This window comes from Muntiacus reevesi, chromosome 3, assembly GCF_963930625.1.
Source record: "Muntiacus reevesi chromosome 3, mMunRee1.1, whole genome shotgun sequence".
Taxonomy (NCBI): Eukaryota; Metazoa; Chordata; class Mammalia; order Artiodactyla; family Cervidae; genus Muntiacus; species Muntiacus reevesi.
The window spans coordinates 233340912-233365254 of record NC_089251.1 but is presented as its reverse complement, the minus strand read 5'-3'; the positions used below and the strand labels follow the sequence as shown (position 1 = coordinate 233365254).

The 24343-nt window shown below is 39.9% G+C and overlaps 1 protein-coding gene across 1 annotated transcript; it reads right to left on the bottom strand.

Moving 5' to 3' along the window:
- Positions 1-1272: 1272 nt before the first annotated feature.
- On the bottom strand, positions 1273-24343 carry DAPL1 (death associated protein like 1). Its single transcript, XM_065927866.1, has 4 exons — positions 24224-24343; positions 14073-14160; positions 10266-10326; positions 1273-1548 (listed from the first exon to the last, which is right to left on the bottom strand). Exons 1-4 carry the CDS (start codon positions 24279-24281, stop codon positions 1432-1434), a joined length of 324 nt encoding a protein of 107 aa, XP_065783938.1. The 5' UTR covers positions 24282-24343; the 3' UTR covers positions 1273-1431.

Sequence of the window (24343 nt, the reverse complement as noted above, 5' to 3'; positions counted from 1 at the left end):
ATGCTGGCACTGACTGGAAGCTTGATATTGCCTCAAAGAGATCTCCTAATACTGAAGAAGAACCAAACAATGCAGGGGAGGCAGTTTGGTGTATCGTCATGACTTCTGGGCCTTTGCCAGGTGTCTGTGGAATTCCAGAAATCAGAGACAGTCTTGGTATCAAGTCATACTCCATGTGTTGTCAACCTGTAAAGTGATGGAGTGAAGTACTGACCCCTTCCCTGGGTAAAGAGAAATGCTTACTGCTGGATAACATTATTAATTAGAGATATAGAATGGTGAACTATGAGTGGTAGCTAACCTCTGTGGGGGAAAAATGTGGTTGTCCCCTACTGTCACCTAAGGATGTCTTTGGCTATTCATTTGCGAGTATATGAAGTGTGTGTTGGAGGGCAAGAGAGCTAGAGTAGGTTTAACTACAGAAACAGTTTCCCTCTCAGCTTCACCTCCAGTGAAAACAAACTTCTATACCCCAACCACAATGCCCTGAGCATCAGGAGCCCCCAGTTCCAAAGCATGAACTTTGTGGAGGCCCTGAGCAAATCTGCCGGAGAAGTTACTGGCACCCCACTCCAGTACTCTTGCCTGGAAAATCCTGTGAACGAAGGAGCCTGGTGGGCTGCAGTCCATGGGGTCACTAAGAGTCGGACATGACTGAGCGACTTCACTTTCCCTTTTCCCTTTCATGCATTGGAGAAGGAAATGGCAACCCACTCCAGTGTTCTTGCCTGGAGAATCCCAGGGACGGGGGAGCCTGGTGGGCTGCCGTCTTTGGGGTCGCACAGAGTCGGACACGACTGAAGCGACTTAGCAGGAGCAGCAGAGCAAATCTGCCACTAAAAGTAGAATTCTATTAATATCTTCTAAACTTGATTGCTTTGTAGAAGAGAATATGTCTGAAATAAATCTAATATTTTCGTTTTCCCTCACCAAACCTTCAAGACAAACCATACATTTATGTGGGAAATTAGAAAAGACGTTTCACCTCAAGTGAAAACTTGAGCATCTTAAGACAAATGTATCAAAAGAATCACAGAATGTTGGCCTTGCAAAGCTCAAGGCACTTCTCTCTAACCTTTGCCCTCAAGGAGAGCGTGCTGTGGGTGGAACCACTCAGGGTCAGCATCAAGAAGAGAAAAGCTCATCCACGGAGGTGGAGTGGAAGACTCCAGCATTCTATCTTCTCCACTTATTCAACAAAATTACACATGTAGTAAACATCAATAGGATGCTAACTAGGACCAGAATGGGCTCCAAGAATGCATGGGATTTGCAATTTTGAATGTTTTATTACCTGAAGTCAAAAAAGAAGATATAAAAGCTGTTTATTTATCAAGCAAGTACACTAGGCCTATGAAAAGTGTGGTCCTTTTTGCTAAGATCTCAGACGTTCGAGGCAGTTGGCTAGACGGCTGTGTTTTACGTCCCAGCTTAACATTTTCGAGGCTGTTGAATAATGTAGATCCTTTTCAGTGGAGTGACCTTCTCCAGAGCAGGTCTGGGTTTTTGATGTGCCATGTGCACTACTGCTGGAAATTTATGGCTCAGCTAGAGGTGAGAAGGAAAGAAAAAAAAAATAAGCATATTTGATCTTTTGGGTCATAAAGTATTAAAGTAGTAGAAAGCAAACAGCTGGTCAGAGGAATTTCACAGTTTTGTTTACTTCTTTGATATAACCTCTTTTCCATACCATCTCTAGCTCTATACCCATGAGTATATGTGTTAACCTGGGTTTTCCTTCCCTAGTATGTTTTTAATTTTTTTAACTGTAAAATATATTATGTATAATATATAAATAATATAGATATGTGCATCTATATATATGTTTTGAAGTGATATTTTAAAAGATAGGAATGGTTAACTGTATCTTCATCAGTTCTCCAATATTAACAGTTACTCTGGCATCACTATGCATATATGGAACACAATATGCTAAGAAGGCTATGGCACATTGGAGAGGGCTTGGTGTGGGGAGAAGGAACCCCTCCGATGTCAAAAGGTCAGAAATAAAGAGCCTCTGAAGGAAGTTAGGGAAACCTAGGGTTATTATTTTCTAGATTGAAGCATGTGAAATTTCTTTTTTTGTAGGTAAAAAATGGCCAAATACTGGCTATTTTGTATGGTTCAACCTAACCATCATGGTAAAGAGAAAGCTGAGGAGTGACTTATTAGCTCACTAGTCATCCCTCCAGAAGACATTTGTGAGGATATGAACCTTAAAGCTCAACATTCAGAAAACTAAGATCATGGTCCTCTCACTTCATGGCGAATAGATGGGGAAACAGTGGCTGATTTTATTTTTCTGGGCTCCAAAATCACTGCAGACGATGACTGCAGCCATGAAATTAAAAGACGCTTACTCTTTAGAAGGAAGGTTATGACCAACCTAGACAGCATATTAAAAAGCAGAGACATCACTTTGCCAGCAAACGTCCATCTGGTCAAGGCTATGGTTTTTCCAGTGGTCATGTATGGATGTGAGGGTTGGACTATAAAGAAAACTGAGTGCCGAAGAATTGATGCTTTTGAACTGTGGTGTTGGAGAAGACTCTAGAGAGTCCCTTGAACTGCAAGGAGACCCAACCAGTCCATCCTAAAGGAGATCAGTCCTGGGTGTTCATTGGAAGGACTGATGTTGAAGCTGAAACTCCAATACTTTGGCCACCTGATGCAAAGAGTTGACTCACTGGAAAAGACCCTGATGCTGGGAAAGATTGAGGGCAGAAGGAGAAGGGGACGACAGAGGATGAGATGGTTAGATGGCATCACCGACTCAATGGACATGGGTTTGGGTGGACTCCGGGAGTTAGTGATGGACAGGGAGGCCTGGTGTGCTGTGGTCAGTGGGGTCACAGTCAGACACGACTGAGCAACTGAACTGAACTGAGCCTAAACTAACACAGACTTGAGACTTTGGCAATAAGAGGAAGTTCATATGGGACAAAAAGACCTTATGGAATTCACATCAAGGACAGCATGAGATCATAAAGGATGCCCAATGCTGGGACAATTTCAGACACAGTTTTCCTAGGAGGAGAATTTGGACTCAGTGGCCTGTTGGTTTTCCAGCCCACTGACTCAATATAAAGCAACCTAAGGACACCTTCCTCAGCCAGCAAGGAAGGGATGTCTCAGCTGACTAGGAATTTAATTTATTTCTATTGAACTTAGATGCCCTTGCCTTGACACTCAAGTCAAATAAAAGGGGAGATAAATTGTTCATGACCCCAAACATCACGTTGTTTATGGCTTGTTTGGGCTCTTCTCAGCCAGGGAAACATAAGTGCCTTACATGTCTTCTTAAACATCCCTGGGCACACAGCACTCCCTTTCATGTGAAATTTGACTCCAGAAAGCTCTTTCTTCTTGGTCTTAAAAAATTAAACACACTGGAAGAATATACACTGCAGTGTTAACACTGTTTATCTCTGAGGAATTGAATTATGGGCAATTCCTAGTCTTTTTCTTTACTTTGCCTTTGTTTTGCTCAAAGTGTTGTTTACAATGAGAAGCTACAAGTTATATAATAATTAAACCCAAGGATGGTCTATGCTGACATTCTAGTAGAAAGGAAGAAACATAATTGAGGTATTGGTTATAAATATTGCTTTAGAACCTAAAAAAGAGCTGGTAATTTTGGAGGGTCAGATTAATTAACATTGGGCCCCATGACATACATTTTATAGTGTGGTAAGAGCAGAATGTTTTGTTTTGTTTTTCTTTTAAGGTTAGAACCAAAAGGAAACTTAAGAAGTCACTGACTTCAGTAGTTTTCTTTCAGATTAGGTGTCTTTAGTGTCAACTAAAACAGATGGATTATTTCAGGTTAGCTCTAAATCACATTCAAGAGATTATAGATAGGAAGATGGAGAACTTGGGAAGTTACTTAAAGTCAAATGTAAGGTAAAGGATGGTGAGAAAGGAAATGAACAAGTAGTTCTAATATAACAGAAGTCTGGGCAATTAGCCAAGGTGAGATGGAGCAAGATGACAAGTTGAGACAGAAGAGAGAAAGCCACCATGTGGATTATTGTTCTTAAGGTGTCAAGAGTGATGATGGGTGGAGGTGTAAAAGGAAAGGGGAGAGGAGAACAGTGTGCAATGACACACCTATTACTTAATTTGGCACTAACTCATTATTTGATCATTTCCAGGGTTATCCCCACAGTTCAGGGGCTACATTTCTTTTGTAATTTAAAAAATTGTGATAAAATACATATAACATAAAATTTATCATTTCATCCATTTTAAGTACAGCTTTAAGTACACTTACATTGCTGCATAACTATAACTTAGCATGACCCTATGGGGTCTTCCCATGACAGGCCTTCCCCCATATCCTCTGCTTTAGCTCCTCTCTGAAGTACCCTAGATGATAGTATTTGATGCACATTTCCTGAGGTATTTTACAGATGTGAAAACCCCTCCACCAAATGGAAGACTTGTTAACTACTTGACCATGAGTACATAGCTCCAGGCTCCCTGGAGTTTAAGGAGTGATAATGTTAACTCTGTGACATCACCTTGTTACCTCACCATCGGCCAACCAGAGAACTGTGCAGAACTTATCAATACCTTGAGACTCCACCCCCAAACCTGGATTTTAAAAATACTTTGCCAAAACCCTTGGGGAGCTCAGGGCTTTTTTAGGGCATGAGTCACTTGTCTCCTTGCATGGCCTTGCAATAAACCTTTCTCTGTTCTAAACTCTGATGTTTTGGTGTGTTTGAACTCACTGTGTGTCGGGTACACGAACTTGTGCTAACATGGACATCACTACCATCCATTTCCAGAACTTATCCATCATGCCAAACTGAAATTTTGTACCCATTAAAGAATGATTCCTCATTATCTCCTCCTCCAGCCTCTGGCAACCATTGTTCTAACATCTATCTCCATGAATTTGACTACCACAAGTATCTCATGTACGTAGAATCATGCAATATCTCTGAGGTGGGAATATCCCCTGGAAGAAGGCATGGCAACTCACTCCGGTATTCTTGCCTGAAGAATCCCACAGACAGAGGAGCCTGGTGGGCTACAGTCCATGGGGTCTCAAAGAGCCGGATACGACTGAAGTGACTTAGTATGCAATACTTGTTCTTTTGTGTCTGGTTTATTTCATTTAGCGTAATGTCTTCAAGGTTTATCCATGTTGTAGTGTCAGAATTTCTTTCCTTTTAAAGGTTGAATAATATTCCATTGTATGTCTATAGACCACATTTTGTTTATCCATTTGAAGATTGATGGATGGACACTTGGGTGGCTTCCACCTTTTGTCTATTGTGAATAATGCTGCTATGAACACTGTTGCACAAATTTCTACTTCCAGTTCTTTAGAGTATATATTGAGAAGTGAAATTATTAGATCACATGGTAATTTTATATTTAATTTTTTGAGATACTACCATATTATTTTCCATAGTGGCTCTACCATTTTATATTCCCACTGGTAATGCACAAGGGTTCGGGGTTACCTTTTAACTAAGGTATTTAACTGAGGTTCTAAGAGTTCTGCTCAATGGCTTCTCCAAAGAGGAAAGACACAGGTCAAATGAATGGGAGACTACCCCTGCGGGCTGTTGGCCATCTGTAAACTGGCCTGGTAAATTTCAGGGGGGAAAAATCAATAGAACTGAGAATATACTGGAAATAATTCTGCCAAGGATAATAACCTGAGGGGAGCCGCTCATGATTATTAAATTACAAATGTACAAGTTTGGGAGGGTCAGGGCTTTATAGCAATGCATGAAAATACAACAAGAGAGTGGAGTTCTTTTTCTCAAATACTTCACACCCTCAATCAGGGGCACTCTAAAGTAGAAAGACTTAGGGGTTGTGGGTAGAGAGCCTATAAAGGGTCTACCTTCAGAACTGATGAAATGGTAAGTAATCAATCCTTAAATGCCCTAATTCTTTGTTGTAGATTTTATATCAATGGAGATAGGAACATTTTTGTATTCAAGTCTTAACTAGAAATAAGTAGGAATAGCTTTCCAATCTACAAACAGCTGAGCTTTAGTCTGGCATCTTAACTTTGGGGTTGTTTTGGATTTTTCATTATTAGTCTTTGTAAAATGACAGGATTTGTAGAATGAAATGTGTTTGTCTGACTCATTAAGGTAAAAGAAACTAGGGTAACTCCATAGGAGAAAGAATTCAAGGCTAGTATGTGTGTAAGGATTCTGCCTGGCTGCAACTCCATCCCATAAGGGGCAAAATATTGGACTTGAAAAGCAGATCAATAGAAACTTTCACATTGAGAATGTACCTTCCTCTTGGGTAGTTGTGACCTCAGAACCTGTATTTTTCACTTCAGAGAAAAAGTCAAAGAAGTATATTAAAAAGTCTTTATGATTAGAGCTGTGAAAGAAATTCTAGAAGCAAGAAACTCAGTGGCAGGTTTTGCTTTAGAGCCTGAAGTCAGGTGGTATTAGCAGACTGGCAGCTCTTCCATTCATCTTTCCAGGGTGTTAACTTCCAACTTGAAAGTTGGCACTTTCTACACCCCATTACGCAAAGTGCTTAAAACAAAACATTCAGTCGATGAAATTCAAGGATTCTCCTACGGTGATGTTAATCCACAGAACAAGAGAAACCTTCTTAGATTTGCAGATGCTTTTGATGGCTTCCTCTTCCCCAGGATCCCATTTCACATACATCTCACTATGGGCCTTGTTGACACAGCTGGCAGCTTGAGAAGTGGCCCCAATTTAACCAGGCTTCAACATTACACCCACATCCACACTATAACCCAACCCCATTACTAATGGCTTAACTGGATACTTTTCTGTTCAGAGAAGCTTCACAACTATTGCCAAACTTACTTCCACGACTATTCAGAGAATTAACATATTTGGCAGTACCATTCTCTCTTATTCTTTGCCTTAAAATAATTAAATGAGCAATCATAAATTTCAGAGGAGCTATGTGGCTTCTAAAAGGTCAAAAACCTCTAGGGAGTAGGGGGAACTTGGTCTAAGACCAGATCTCCCAGATTTTTAGCTTGGAGAGCTTATATAACCCATCTTGTGCAGGAATAAACACGTTGCATGGCCCATCACTGGGCAACATGAATTCTTTCGTTATCTATGGCTGAAACAGGTAGGGAGGACTGACAAGAGAGGAAGGAAGAGTAGGAGGAAGGTCATGAGGTCTGTGTGGGGATGAGTGGGTGAAAGAGTGACAGAGAGAATTTTAGGTTGCTTTCCACTTTGTTATTGCTTAGTCACTAAGGCGTATCTGACTCTTGACACCCCATGGGCTGTTGCCTTCCAGGGTCCTTTGACCATGGGATTTTCCAGGCAAGAATACTGGAGTGGGTTGCCACTTCCTTCTCCAGGGGATCTTCCTGACTCAGGGATTGAACCCACCTCTCCTTCATTGGCAGGTGGGCTCTTTACCACTGAGCCACCAGGGAAGCCCTACTTTCCACTTAGATTTGTACAATTCCAACCTTTGGGGAATTGTTTTCCAATCTCCCAAATCTTAAATCTAGGTTGGTTTTAAAAGGGTATACAGACATGAATAGTACATGAATAGAAATTTCCTGCCATGGTTGAATTGTTGATGAGATCCTATGAGTAGGGTTGTAACTCTCACTGTTTTGGACTCTTAAGTTCTTAAACTGGCATGAGAATTAACATGGGTTCTAGTAACTAGATACAATTCTAGCTGAGGGCATGAATGAATGCTAATTAATGCAGAGTCTATGACCCTCATTACTGCTACAATGTTTCTTCTGGACAATTATATATGGTTAGATCTTCATGACAATATGTATTGTTGGGGGAGTCATCATAATGCAGATGAAAATTTTTTAGCAGAAATCCACATCTCTGTATTTTATGTCTTTTTTTGTATTAGGATGTTTATTAATAATCATACAATTTTTACATTAAAAATTACAGAATAATTTATCTACAGTAAAATATATGCCCTCTTCAGCGTTCAGTTCTGTGGATTTTCTTAAGTGCATACAGTCTGTGACCACCACCACAATCAAGATAGAGAACCCTTCCATCACTCTTCAAATTCCTTCCTGCCGCTTTGTGGTCAACTCCTCCTTCTACTCTCTGGCAACCACTGATCTCAGCAGATCTGTTTCTTAAAAGGCATTGTTCTTTCCACTTCAGGTTGACCTTTATTATGAAATCCTATTAAACTTCAGGTAGAATTATGGATTTAGGGAAAATTTTTCTTAGCTGTAAGGGAACACGTGGATCCCACCAACCTCCATATTCAATACAGTGATTTAGGGTAATCTTGGGACTCTATTACTGGTCTCTTATCCTTTGTCTGGATTCCAAGTGATGCTCTATAGGACATCTCCCCCGGAGAATAGAAGCTAACCCGTCCTGAGGGCTAAGTGCATCTGACACTGTACTGAGTCCTTTGCACAAGTTATATAACCTCATTTTCTTTTCACATCTCTGTGAAGTGGATACTGTGAATCACATTCCTATTTACAGATAAGAAAATAGAAGCACAGAAAAGTGAAGCACCCTGACTAAAGACACAGCTGACAGAGCCAGCATAGGACCCAGGTACCTGATATCTGATGCCAGAAACTGTTGTAATCAGTAATGTACACAGTCCCACACCAGTACACATTGAGCTAAGTGTTAAAGGGTTTTTAAAACACTTTTACTGTTAAAAATATTTGTAACAGCACACCATCTCTGTGTTTTCTTATGATTTCAAAATATAACTTATTGCTGTTGTTATTTGATTATTTTATCTTTGAAATACAGAGGTGCTATTTTTAACTGGCAGGGAAAGAGTCCTTTATGCCATAGACATATACACATATCTATTAAAAAATAGTGAAGACTCCAGCATCATACCTAAAGTACAGCATAATTGACCTTTACTGACCACTCTCTTTAAACACTTTATTTTGGGTTAACATATTTTAGAGGAATGTATCTATTCCACTCAGTTCCAGGTGCTGTGGCCATCTCTTGCCCCTGAGGATGAGGTGTTTAGAGAGCAGGAGCCAGAGAATGCAAGAGGCATCCCATCCATCTCTGCCCTTCTTCTAAAATCAGGAAGCAAAGAGTCACTTACGACCTGCCCTCTGATCTACCTGATGGGAGAACCACACCCACCATGTGAGAAGGCTCTGTAGCTATGGTCTATCATCAAGATCTTATCTGGTACTATCACCTGCCTCATGGGCTTCAGACATAACTGTCCATTTCACTGCCATAAAACTGATGCTACTAATCAGAGCAGAGAGCGCAGACAGGTTTCTCTGTGTCAGTCACTGTTCTAAGAGATTCCTGTGTGTGAATCTCATTGATGCCACACAACAACCATCTCTTCCTTATCCTCATCTCACAAATGACAAATCAGAGGTGCAAGATCAATAACTTGGTCAAGGCCTCAGAGACAGTAAGAGGAGAAGCCAGTACCAAAGAGAGGTCCCAGAAGTTTAGCAGCACAATTTCCATTCTAATCTATTAATATTTCAGACCCCTGGTGTTGGCAATAACAGCAAGTCTTCCTTCTACAAAGGACACCCAGTCCTGTACCTTCAATATATGTTGGGGTAACAGAAATAGTGGTTCTTCAATGCCTGAATTCAGTGCATCCACCCGCTCCCTAGGAGTAGAATAAGGATCCTCACTTGGATCACTTATGACATTTAAAAACAAACTATTGAACCCAAAATTAAACCACTGTCTATTCAAGAAGAATTTTCTGAGTTTTCTGAGCTACTTAGAGAGAATTCAAGATACAGAAATAAAAATAGTAATTGCCAACCACCTTTATAAATAGACTTTATTAGATAAAGCCAGCCAGTGACCAGCCTTCCTCCAGTATTAAACTGGGCAACCCTCCACTCATCCTGGCCTCAAATCAAACATTTCCGTATGGGAAAGCCACAGTGCAGAGGAAGGTCAAAAAGGGCTGAATTTCCAGTACACAGTTTGCCTTATTTAGAGCAACATGCCAAGGTCTCCAAGAATTAAGTGGATGGCAGTGTAAAGTTCTGCCAATTTGGCATCATGATTCTTGCTTAATTTCCTATCTTATTTTTGAAATGATTTCTTAAATAGACAGGAGGAATTCGGGAGCATCAGCTTTTCCCATCAAAACTACTCTGTGTTCCTTGAACTGAAAGCAGATTCTTTCACATGGACATCAAACCTCTGAGTTGGAAAAAAAATTCCAGTCATCAACTCATTCACCCATGGAGCATGATGAGCGAGGTGAAAACTGGCTGGGGCATCACGTGCTCTGCCTCACCCACGGCTCACCTTCTCTAGCGTGTCATTCAGGGCATCCATCGTCTGTATTTTGGCAACATTTGCGATGGCACTGTGAAAATGAGAAGAAACCTCATATAGAAACAGCAACTTTCCCACTTAAGAAGCAAAATGATTTGTATAGACGGTTTTCTACTTGGTCTTTAAGCGTTCATGCTGCTTGGCTACTTCTGGAAGGTTAAAAAAAATAAAACGCAAAGTCCTGCTCTGTGTGACCATAAACTACAAGCTTTGCAGGCCGAGTTATTCTCATTTTAGTTATAATAATGTTTATTAAAAATTTTTCTTCAAAGTAGAGTATACATGCAGAAAAGTGCACATACAGGTTGGAGAATATTTATAGACTTGTACCACTAGTCAAACTAGCTGCCCCTAAGGATAATCACTACCCTGACTTACAGCTCCATATGTTAGTTTTGACTTTGTTTGTACATCGTAAAATGCACCACATAGCAGGTACTCTTCTTTGTCTGACTTCTTTTCTCAGGCCAAGTTATTTTGTAGGAGAGTTTCAATGCTGGATGAGCTTCCAGTGTAATTTCTTGAAGGAACTCTGCTCTTGGCCTATTTTGTGTGTGTGTGTGTGTGTGTGTGTGTGTGTGTGTGTGTGTGTGTGTGTGTGTGTGTGTGTGTGTGTGTGTGTGTGTGTGTATGTGTGCGCGTGCTGGTTAGTAGAAGTTATTAGGAAAGGAAAATAAATTTGATGATGATGCTTAGGAATTTATTTTCTATGATATATTTTTCAAAAGCTGTTTTCCTAGAATATATAAGGAGAGATATTTGTCCATGAAAAGGAAGCCATCATGTCCGTGCAAACATGAGGCCAATATGAAGAACAGAGGTGACTTCATGGGGAAGCTGGGGAAGCTCCAGGGTCTCATCGTGCAGTCTCCTTCCAAGGCTCGAGGACAGGCCTGCCCATCTCATATGTATAATTTTACACTGTTTTTCCTTAAAATGGGCTCCTAAGTCTATAAGGTTCGAGTCGCACATACCTATATCTATCCCCAGTAAATAGCACAAGAGAGCTATTTCAAGCTGTTTATGTTCTGCAGTAGTCCAATTCTCATCTTTTAATGACTATTAGAAAACAATTGCATTTTTAAACAGGGTTCCAATCACCACTTTATAACTCTCTAGGCAACTCCTGCTCATAATGTTCACTTGATGTTTGGATTAACAGTAAGTCCCGTTTGCTGAGGTACAGAGAAATGAATGACTTGTCCACTGGCTGCCAACTAGAAGGTCATTTTCAAGTTATGACTCTTTAGTTCCTGAGTCCCTGGCCTGGGCATGATAACGAGTGTCACACTAAACAGAGCTTATACTTAAGTCAGATTTTAACATCAGGATAGGCTTTCAAAGTTAACCAGCTGACCATTCAATGACAGTCTAATGTCATTTACAGAGTACTTTGTCTAATCTAGGAACTGTCCTAGATGCTGGGTCAGGAGATAAGTAATATGTGACTCTCCCTTGGAGCTTTGCTTTCACTATGTGGTGATTATTTTCTGATTTAGAAGAAACAAACAATGTCAAAGGGGCAAATTTTAAAAAATTGAACTATCATTGACATAAAGATTACATTAGTTTGAGGTGTACAACATAATTATTTAATATCGTATATACTACAAAATGATCATAATAAGTCTAGTTAATATTTCTCACCATATATAGTTAAATATTTTTTCTTATAATGAGAAGCTTTAAGGTTTATTCTCTTAGCAACTTACAAATACACAATATAGTATCACTAACTATCCATGTCTAATTCAACGAAACATTGAGCCATGCCACGTAGGGCCACCCAAGATGGAGGGGTCATGGTGGGAGATGATGAAGGACAAAGTCTGGTGTGCTGCAGTCCACGGGGTCACAAAGAGTCGGACACGACTGAGCGACTAAACAACAGCAAAGTCATTAACCATAGTCACTATGCTGTACATTGCATCCACATGGCTTATTTATTTTATAACTGCAAGTTTGTACCTGATGATCCCCTTCACCCATTTTCTACCCATCACCACCCACCCCTGCCCCACCCCCGGCTTTTACAACTACTAATCTGCTCTCTGTATCTAAGAGCTTGAGATTTTTGTAGCTGTTGTCCTGGTTTTTTTCTTCTTAGATTTCTCATACAAGATAGATCACATGTTAATTATCTTTCTCTGTTTGACTTATGTCATTTAGTATAATGCCTTCCAGGTCCATTCATATTATTACAAGTGGTCGGATTTCCTTCTTTTATCTGACTGAAAAATATTCCTCTGTGTGTGTGTGTGGGTGTGCACATGTGTGTATGTATGTAGGTATCACATTTTTTAAAATCCATTCATCCATTAATGGACACTTGGGTTTCTTCCATATCTTGGCTACTATAATAATGCTGCAATAAATGTGTGAGTGTGCATATCTTTTCAAGTTAGTGTTTCCATTTTCCTTAGGTAAATAGTCAGAAGTAGAATAGCTGGATCATATGGCAGTTCTAGTTTTAATTTTTGAAGAAACTCCATACTGCTTTCCATAGTGGTTATGTTAGAAACTAAGAATGCACAAATGTTCCCTTTTCTTCATAACCTTGCCACAGTTTGTCCTTTTTTGACTTTATGGTAATAGCCATTCTGACAGATGTACGGTGATATTTCATTGTAGTTTTGATTTGCATCTTCTCCCTGATAGTTAATAATGTTGACCATCTTTTCATGTACCTGTTGGTTATCTGATTCTTCTTCAGGAAAATGTCTACTCAAATCTTCTGTCCATTTTAAAACTGGTGTGTTTGCTTTTTGGCTACTGAATTGTATGAATTCTTTATGTATGAGATAGAGTATTTCATTTTAAAGTAGAAAAATCCTCAAAAAAAAAAATTCTTTCCAGAAACCGAGAAGAAAATTTTTAACGTGATCTAAAAAGTAATTTTATATGGAAAAAAAAATCTGAAATATTCCATAGCCTACTTCCTTCCACATGTTCTTTCTGAGACTGTTACCGTTTTAACTCTTAAGGACATATCTGAGAATCTTCTATTTCACTCCTTTTGAATCACTCGTGAACTCACCTACGGAAATTATCCTGAAATTAGTAGTCTCTGAAATGCCCCTGTTTGGAGGAGCTAGTTTCATATGCTTACTTCTTTTTGAAGCACTATTTTCCTTACCCAAGGCATAGAGGGGCTGGGCCATTTGTACAGAGATCCAGCCCATGGCTCTCTGCTTAGCTCTGAGAAAACCGTAGCATGTCAAGGTTACCCGGGAAGGAATTCAGGAAGAAAACAACCTCAGTATCCAAATGCCTTTCGGCTGTGCCAAATATAGTGGCCATTATTTTCTAAATAATTGAGTGAGGAATTTGAAACAAACAAACAAGAAAGCATTTATTTTTAATTCAGGAGATTTGCTTCAGCAGAAAGCTTATTACAAAAATAAGGCCAGCTTAGAGACAGCAGTACTTTAAAGGCTAAGGTGAAAATAAGATACAGAGATGTTGAGTCCAGTTCTGATGCATTCAGGACTGTTTTTTTAATAGCAGGCAGTTAAGCTGTCTGCAGAGAGGAGGAGGTTGGGCAGAGAGAGTCTCCAGAGGGTAGTTACCTCCCCCCACTCCTTTCCCCTCCCATCTGGACCGCCATCACCTACCCCACCCCACCCCATCCCACCCCACCCGCTGCCTCTAACTCTGGTTAGCAAGTGCCTGGGGAGGCTTGGTTTGCCCTAAGATACAGCAAAGTCTCTGACTTCTGACCGTAGAGTTGTCTAAAACTCAAGATGAAAAAGGAAAAGAAATGAAACGGTCTCCTACCTTGTTTTTTCTAGCCCTGTTTTCTTGGTGTGTCTCTCCAAGATGCCAATTTCCTGTTTTTTTGAAATTCGCTTTCCTCCAGCTTTTACTATAAATAAAGAAGCATCAGCACAGGAGTTGTGGTTAGGGCAGCAAGAGAAAGTTGGTTTTATTATTCAAAGTATGAATTGACATTTGAAGAATTTCAGAATTTTTTGAAGAGCTGAACTTTTAGCTAAAACAACATAATAAAAAAAGTACCTTGAGATAATGTTACAGAAGAAAAAAAAATTTCAATCAAACAAAGTGGCAAGGAGAGAAGGGCTGAGGTTTTTGCTTGTTTGTGTTCACAGAAGGGGAACTAAGGCTAAAAAAGGCAGTGGTGTTTCTACCTTCGATTTGGGAGGAGATAACAATGCACTCCCTTAGGCATTTCACTGAAAAACATTTTTTCTTATTATCAAACCAATTACATTCTTCATGATAGCAGCTGACAATTACAGTGTGACCCTCCTGTTTTCCCACAAGATTAAAGTGCAAGGCTTGCAAATTTTTTAATCCAACCAAATCTTTCAAAAGCTAGATTGGAGAAATGAGCCAAAAGTCAGGGCATGCAGTGATAACAGGCACTTAATTCAAGAGAGATGCTTCTGATCCCACTAGATACCCACCTTCCATCCCAGACCTCAAACTTCCAATGTTGGAGGAGCTCAGATGTTCTAATGAGCAATTAAAATGCATTAATAATCCTGCCGTTCAAGAGATCAATTAGTGTTAATTAGGCTACAGATGACCTAACAGCAATTCAAGTGTTTAACAATGTCAGATGAAATCAACTTGAAAAGGAACAACCCATTTCATATTGCAAGTCAAAGCAAATACTTTTTTCTGTTCCCAGGAAATTTGCACATTTGAAATCTGACAAGCTCAAATGATAAAAAGCTAAATAGACATTGATTTGTTTGAGCCTGTTAATTCTTTTTATGGAAATGTTAGATTGGCCATTTTCTAAAACTGGCTTCAATAAAGCGAAAAATAGGAAAACCTCTTCTCTTTCTCAATGCCCTTGTGAATTGACTTCATTTTTCTTTTAAAATTATTACTTTTTTGACTATGTAATATACATTCTTAAAGCACATAATTCAAAAATCATGGAAAGGTCTCTTCTACGGTTATTTTTAGGTCTCCAGTTCACCTCCCTAAATACTGCTAATGTTAACAAGTTTCCTATGTATTCATCCATAGACATTCTATACACATACCTATATATTTTTTTAATGGCAGCATACATTGTTCTACATCTTGTTCATTTATATTTTTCATTCAGTCATGCACTTTGAAGTAAGTTCCCTATCTGTGTGTGTGTATAATATATCCACAGATATATGTAAAAAGAGAGTGTCTTTTTTTTAACATCTGCTTTAAAATTTCGTTATATGGACATTCTATGTGTACTTAACCAGTTTTCAAATGTTGGACATTTTAGATGTCTCTGTTACTATCAAAAACAATGCTGTAATGAATATCCTTTTCATGTACATAATTTTGCACAAGTGCAAGGATATCCATGGGATAAATTCCTAGAAGTGATCTTGTTAATTTTTAAGAGTATGTGCATTTGTAATTTTGTTCAATCTCGTCAAATTATCCTTCACAGAAGTTGCACTAGTTTACAATCTCACTAGCTACAAGGACAGTGATTGTTTGTTTCCCTATACCTCAAGCAACAATGTGAACTAGAAAATATTTGGTTTTGTCAACCAGTAAGAAAAAGAAAGGTAATTTGCATTTCTTATATTTTATTCAAAGTTGAGCTTATTTCTGTGTTTCAGAAGGCAGTTGTATTTTCTTTTTAAAGACTGTTTAAGTTTTTGGCCTATTTGTCCTGTTGGACTTCTGTTCCATTAATCTGTTTCTATGCTGTTACAACTTTATTTTAATGATTGTAGCTTTACATTTTAATTGATAGTCTTTCTTGGCTATATTTACTTTGCAGAATTTTATTAGCTATTCTTATTTATTTTTCCATATGAACTTTTGAATCAGTTTGTCAATTCCCACCAAAAATATCCTGCTGGTAGACTCTTAATGGTCTTGCTTTAGATTTATAGATTAAAACACAATCTTATTTATTTTTGGCTGCGCTGGGTCTTCCTTGCTGTGTGGGCTTTTCTCTAGTTGTGGCAAGAGGGGGCTACTCTTTGATTGCAGTGGGCAGGCTTCTCATTGTTGTGGAGCACTTGCTCTAGAGCAGAGGCTCAATAGTTGTGGTGCGTGGGCTGAGTTAGCGCCATGGCATGTGGGAGCTTCCTGGATCAGGGATCAAAGTCGTGTCTCCTGCAATGACAGGCAGCTGCTTTACCACTGAACCATTGGGAAGCCCTTAGATTACTTTTAAAGGGAAAGAAAATTCATATCTTCATATCCTGGTTGCTCTCTTTTCAAGAACATAGTATACTTTTCCATTTTTTACATCCTCTTTTGGGTCCCTCAGTAACGTGTTCATGTAAATCTTACACACTTATTATGTTTATTCCCTAAGCATTTTCACTTTGCTGTTGTTGTTGCAATTGTAAAGAGGGTCTATTCTTCCATTAGAGCTCTCACAGATTGTTGTTCTTATATTAATATTATTGATCTTATATCCGTATCTTATTGAAATCTCTTATTGTTTATACTATTTTTGTTGATTCCCTTTGATTTTCCAGGTTAAAAATTATATAATCTGCAAACAATATAATATTACTTCATCTAGAATAATATTAAATAGTGGTCATGATGGACATCTTTGTCATCCTAATTTTTTAAGGGATTGCTTTTAGTGTTTTCCCATTAAGTATAATGTATACTTACTTGAATATACACACAAACACATATTTGTAATATATATACCTATTCAAATACATTTTTATTATATTAAGAAAATATCCTTCAATTACTGTTTCATTGGCTTAAAAAATTACAAATACATGTTAAATTTGACTAGATGCCCTTTTATAATTCATGTATATGATCATATGGTTTTTCTCCTTAATTATGTTAATAGATAAAAAATTTTATAAGTATATATTAATGAATATTTTACTATCAAACCATTCTTGTGTTCATGGAATAAACTCTTCTTGGTCATTTTGAATAACCAAGTTTTTTTTATTGATAATAAAAGCATATCACTATACTTTTATAATACTAGATATAGTTCAGGAGAAAAAAAGCCCTGTGTTTACACACACACACGTGTGTGTGTTAGTCACTCAGTTGTGTCCAACTCTTTGCAACTCGATGGACTGTGTGGCCCACCAGGCTCCTCTGTCCGTGGCAAGAACACTGGGGTGGGTTGTCATTCCCTCCTCCAGGGGAATCTTCCCAAGCCAGGGATTGAAGCTGGGTATCCTGCATTGAGGTGGATTCTGTACCATCTGAGCCGCCAGACCCTGCTTTAAATTCACACACACACACACACACACACACACACACACACACAGCATACAAAATAATCAGCAATAGAAATGGAAGTGATGTGGAAACATCTTTTGAATAGTCATGGGAAATAGAGATGAAATAAACTGAGGGGTGCCCTTTTCCGGAGACTGCTTGAGAAGAGTATGCCTCTGTATGAAGGGTATTGTTCACAGCACCGCTGTCTCTTCTACCAAGAGGAATCAAATCAGAATAGCTCCAAACCGAGAGCTTGGGTCTTCAGGAGCCTTCAGTAGTATCTTTCATTCTTCTTATGACAAATGCTTTTTAAACATGGAATGTTGTAATTACTTTCCTATTAGTATTCCTTTTGTTTTCTCGGATGTAATGGTTTTTACACGTTTTTTTCCACTGATTATTATTGCCAACTACAGAAGTACATTTGTTATAGTTAAAATGAGCACTAGTTTAAAGTGAGAAGAACTTTGGAATGTTGGGGTCTGTGCTGCTCATTTGAAAGGACATGGACAGTCTAGAGAACGTCCGGAGGAGAGTGACCAGAGAGGAGAAGAAGCCATGTCACACTGGAAAGATCACTTCTGAGGAAGCAGGGATACAAGGGAAACTTATGGTGTCATTTTCAAGGGTTTTAGAGGCTGTCTTACAGAGGAGGCCTGGTTCCTGATGAGGAAATGTTATTAGGGCCAGAGAGCTCTACCCTGCCTGAGCTCTGTGACCTTGGGCAAAATACTTAAACTCCTCTGTGGCACAGTTCTGCATCCTTCAAAAGGGAATAATACTGATTGTGTGAGTTGTCCTAGAAAATAGAGGCAACAAAAGCACCTGGTACATGGGAGGCACTTAATAATTAGTAGTTATTATTATTTACATTTGTTTATCCAGAAGTGAAGTGAAGTGAAGTTGGTCAGTCGTGTCCAACTCTTTGCAACCCCATGAACTGTAGCCTGCCAGGCTCCTCCGTCCATGGGATTTTCCAGGCAAGAATACTGGAGTGGGTTGCCATTTCCTTCTCCAGGGGATCTTCCCAACCCAGGGATCGAACCCTGTGGGGATCGAACATTGTAGGCAGATGCTTTTACCATCTGAGCCACCAGGGAAGTCCAGAGGAGAAAATGAAAACCAAAGAGCAAAAGTTCCTGAAAGGAGAGCCTGGCTGCATATAACTGTTTTATTCAAAGTGAAGTAGACTGCATAGTACAATAGTATGTTCTCTGGCCCCACACGAAGTGTGTCTGCCTTGAATATTTTAGAAGGATTTTGGGGAATTCAGTAGAAGTTTACTAGATGGTTATTATTGTAACGTCTTTAAGGTGATTCTAACTATTCCCATCTACCTACAAAAGAAAATCCATCATGCTCCCTCCCTTTCGAAAGAATACAGTGCACTTACAAAAGCAAATGCCAAAAAGAAAAAGAAAAAAAAAATGCAAAGAGAATGCAAACATGGGAGTTCTTCAGAACAATAAAACAGAGACATTTGAGGGGAAATTAAAAATCCTCTCATGACAGACCCTAGAGTGTGTCACACAGAGTGAAGTCAGAAAAAGAAAAACAAATATTGTATATTAATGCATATATAAGGAATCGAGAAAAATGGTACATATGAACCTCTCTGTAGAGTAGGAAGAGAGACGCAAACGTAAGGAACAGATGTTTGGATGTGGTTGGGGGAAAGGGGACGAATTGGGAAATCGATGTTGATGTGTGTGCACTGGCACGTGTAAAACAGAAAGTGGGAACCTACTGCATAGCGCAGGGAGCTCAGCTTGGTGCCCTGTGATGGCCTGGAGGGGTGAGGGTGGGGTGGGGTGGGGCAGGGAGGGAGATCCAAGAGGGAGGGGATATATATATTCATATGGCTTTTTCATTTCGTTCTACAGCAGTAACTAACACCATTTGCCAAGCGGCTATACCCAACTTTGAAAAAATTCTTCTCACAAGATTCTTACTTTCATCCAGGAGTCTTTGAGTCTATCCAGGGCTGTGGGCTCCGAGTGATTTAGGAAGCGTAAGTCAACCACACCTTGGATTTTCAGAGGCTAGTTCTTGTACCAAACTTGTTCTGATAAGTAATCTCACTTGGTCAGCATTGTACAGGAGAAAAAGCAGAGGAGGATCCCTCCACAGGATAGAAGGCTACACTGAGATATAGAGTAAGGCTGTCACTACACTGGGGTGATTGAACCAGATGGAACCTTGTGGGAGGGTCATCTTCCAAATTTTGCAGGGAATACTGTTGACACATATCTCCTGGATCTCCCTGGATCTAGACAAGCCATTTTTTTAAAACTGTTATTGCTTTTTATTTTTGTTCATTTTCTTATTGGTTGAGTTGTGTGGCTTGCTGGAACTTAGTTCCCCAACCAGGAATTGAACCCACAACCTCAGCAGTGAAAGCTCAGAGTTCTAACCACTGGACCACCAGGGAATTCCCTAAAAAAGCCATTTTTAAAAAATATTTGCAACCAGATTCTTGCCAGTTTTGTTTAAACTAGTTGGTCTAACTCATGATACCTCAAAGTCTCACTGTTAACTAAATTAGGTCAATTAAGTTTGTAATTATTTATGTAATTCCATGTTTGAGACTATATTGCCTTTTGAACCTTTGTAGAACAACCAACTAGAATTGGGCAAAGTACAAAATGAACTGATTTAACATTATTTTAACAGGACTTTGACTACAAATATATTCAAATACAAAACTTCAGGTCCTTTTAATAAGCAAAATGAACTAGAGATTTTTAAAGAATGTAAGAGAGAGTTGATTTTTTTTTTATTAGTTTCATTAGAAAACCTACACTGATGTGGAGAAATCAAAATTTTTATTTCCTATCTATGACTAAGTGTTACACTTTTGTGGTCACTTTTGCAGTTTACGGATTTTTGTAGTTTTCAAAAGTGGATCCTTGAATTTAGAATGCTATATAAAAATTTTCCAGTTAAGATTTTCCAGGCATTTTGCATCTTGTCTGGTAAAGGGTAGTTAAGATAAAGAAAGACAAATCTCCAAGAAAAATTGAGCTTCTTTCCTTCAATAATCAGTGAAGAATGTGTGTGAAAAAGATGACTGCCATGAAGGTTTGGGCAAACTCTGCCTTGAGACTTAGAACTTTCATTTGAACATTTTAATTTAAAGGTCAGATGTGTGCAAAATACTTTCTTTGCTTTCACAGTTGAGTTTTTGGTAAATTATAAACTATCCATCAAAAGACCGTCATCAGGAACAGCTTGTGAATCAAGGAGAGAGGACTTGGCATGGGCCCACGTGACTGTCCGTCTCTGCACCCCTGCTCTTCAGCTGTGTGGTCCTGGGCATGTGCCTTGACCTTGTTGTTTCTCTGTGAAACAGGGATGTGGGAACATCACTGGTCTGCAGGGTTGATTTCACGTCTAGAAGGCTCCGTGGAGTGCCAGGCACTCAGGGTTAAGTGAAAAGCAGCTGTTCTTGCCATCAAACCCCTGTCCTGTGCCATGTGGGGTAGTGGTCTCGCAACCTCTCTGTCAAACCTCACAGATCAACTCCCAGAAGTTGACATGAACAGGCTGGAGTCGATAGGATTAAGCCTCTAGTGTTTGCTTTAAAAAAAATCATACTGACCCTTCTGCAGCTATGATTTCTTCCCAATTTTCTGCATTAGTTTAACCCTAGGGGATACACGGGGCTTCCCTGGTAGCTCAGATGGTAAAGAATCTGTCTGCAATGCAGGAGACTGGGGCTCAATCCCTGAGTTGGGAAGATTTCCTGGAGGAGGAAATGGCAAACTATTCCAATATTCTTGCCTGGGAAATCCCCTGAACAGAGGCGCCTGGAGGATCCCATGGACAGAGGAGCCTGGTGGGCTACAGCCCATGGGGTCAGACACAACTTAGTGACTAAACAGTCACGCATGCCGGGGATACATTCCCTAAACTTCCCTCTCTCTTGAATGAGTCAGTAAACAGATTCTCTTTTGGGGGTTCAGTAGTGGCCCCTTTGATGGCTCTGATTTGTTTGCCTTACGCCAAATGAAAAAGTGTGAGGGATACAGAAAACCCAAGAACTGTTGCTCTTTCTGGCTCAATATGTATGCCCTTAGCTTCCTTAGATTACCTCCTCCTCGCACAGTTTTGGCTGTTCATGTGATGGAGTTCTTATAAAATTGAAAGCGAGGCAACTCAAAACAGCAGAAAACTAAAAGCTAAGGTTCCTAGCGCCCAGGCCACCTCATGTTTAATGTAGTCTTGTTTCACAACATAAATAAGCAGGGCTCACAGACGTGCCATACATTATATAACATACATGAAAGAAAAAACCGCTACACACTTGCTGCATAGGTGGGAAAGAGTTACAGCTAGTTGACTTTTGAGTGGTTTCATTTTTAGCTGTGATGGGGCAAGCACATGGTTCTTTCCCAATGCAATTTCCTTCTGTTCTGATGATTGCAGTAGATCCTAATGCCTCCCTCAAACATCAGGAGGTCTTGTCATGGAAGAAAATAATTTCTTCTGACAGCTATGTGTTTTCCCAGGCCTGTACTTTACAGGGATTAACATTCATGTCTGGGTACCTTACATAGGTTATCTCTTTTAATAGTCATAACACCCTTACAATATCAATGTTATTTATTACCCCTTCCATGGACAGTCCATGGGGTCACAAAGAATCAGACACAACTGAGCATGCATGCACACACACCCCCTGTTCTAGAGATAAGAAAACTGAGGCTCAGCGATGTGGAAGGGAAGCAGTGTTAAAATCTAGGACTGACTGGTTCCAAAGGCCATGTCAGACCCTTCCACCTTATCGTGTCTGCATCCTACTTTCTGGGGCCTGTCTATTGCTTATAAAACTCAGGTGAAATTTAATGGAATTCTGGAAATGAATTGTTTTTGTTCTATAAATAAAATTTTGTGTGGTAGCAATCTGATTCAGAGTTAAACTATGTAGTAGACAAGCTGAAAGATGAGTGTGAGGCTTTCTTGTTCCCTTGTTCTCAGCGGGGAGGCAAAAGTCTGCCTTCATCTCCATTCTAATTATCCCAGACCTCTTATCTGTAGTGTCACAGTTCATAATAATTAATTGTCATGCCAGAGGCATTGTGACATGCTTGATGGCGTCATAGTGTGCTATGTACACAGAGTAATTAGCAATCATTAGCAGTGGGGACAAAAAGTTCCTGGTGGTTTCATTCACATTTTTATTTGCTTGAGTTTACCTCTGTGTTCTTTGTGTATAAATGTCATTTAGCAAATCAGGCATTAGCTGAACTGTTTTATGAAGGATTGGGATGGAAGTTGCAGGAAGATGTCTTCTTTTGTCCTTAGGTAGAAACTTCTAAGTTAGTCCTTCCTGGTAGGACTTCCTGGTGGCTCAGACGGTAAAGCGTCTGCCTAAAATACAGGAGACCTGGGTTCAATCTCTGGGTCAGGAAGATCTCCTGAAGAAGGAAATGGCAACCCTCTCCAGTATTCTTGCCTGGAAAATCCCATGCATGGAGGAGCCTGGTAGGCTATAGTCGCAAAGACTCAGACATGACTGAGCGACTTCTCTTTCACTTTCAGAAACTTCTGATAATTGACATTGATAGTTCTTGATTATTAGTTAGCATCATTAAATTTAAATGTAGGTAATGTTAATTATTCCTAAATCCAATGACAAATACAAAAAGTCAGGAGTCTGCCACAAGAGACCATGACGGGGTGCCAAGATGTGTAAACTCAGAATTAGTGTAAAAATTCTGACTCTTTTTTGCCTGGGCTGCCCACTGGAAAGCCACTGAGCCTTGTGTCAGCTTTTGATGCTTTGTGAAGGTTATACCTGCCATTGTCCTCTGCAGCAAAAATGACTGAAATAACCTGGCCTTAGAAGAGCCAAAGAATGAAGCCAACAAATAAATTCTGTTATTTGGAGAAAGGCAAAAACAGTCAAGCTTGTGAGATCATTCTCAAGGAAAAAAATGAGAAAGGCAGTAGAAAGAATGTCAAACTGGCTAAAAATAGGCCTGAGTGCCTCAGCGAACCTATATGAACATATGGTTGAGTACAATAAAAATAATTTTCATATTCCAGAGAATTGATATAAATAGCATACTTAAAAAACAACAACAACAAACAGAACTGTGGATCCTTTGCAAAATACTTTGATAGCTACCTTTCCCCGTCAGCCCCTGTCAGGCTCGTATCCTTTTTAAAAAGTGCTCCTCAGCCTGGTGACAGACAAAAGCCATTATTGATAACACTGCCCAACCCCACACCTGAGGGGGGCGAGAGAAACTGCATTGCTGTCTTCTGTGCAGAAGCTGGTTTGCCTGGGCACCGAGTCAGATAATGTATAAGCGTCTTGGGGAAACTGAGTCTACACGCTGGAACCTCTAGGGAGGAAGGTTTCCATGAGCAGTAAATCACCTCCTGGGTGTGGATGGGTCACTACAAACCTACAGCCAGAGAGGGAGGGTCCAAGCTCTCCACCTGTTCTTTCTACCAGTGCCCGATCCCTTATCCTCTCACAGAACATTAGGCTTAATTCCACCAAACCAGGGCCTGTTAAGTCCCCAGGTGGATTTTTATGCATAAGCCTAAAAGGATCGAAGACAGGAGAGGAAAGCAGTTTGCAGGAAGTTAAACTAACACGGGAGACAGAGAGCCTTGGCTCCATGGGGGTGTCTCTGCTGAAGGCACTGATGGAAGCGGGGCAGAGGCAGCAGCAGTGGGGCCTTGCTGCCTGCAGGGCAGAGGGCAGGTGGGCAGCCTACCTGCAGGAGGATGCCCCCCTTTCAGTGGGGAGAGCTGGACTTGCACTTCATTTGCCATAGTGCGTACCAAGGCCAGTGGCAGTGCCGGTGCTCTGGAGGCTGAGTGCCAGCCGCTGCAGC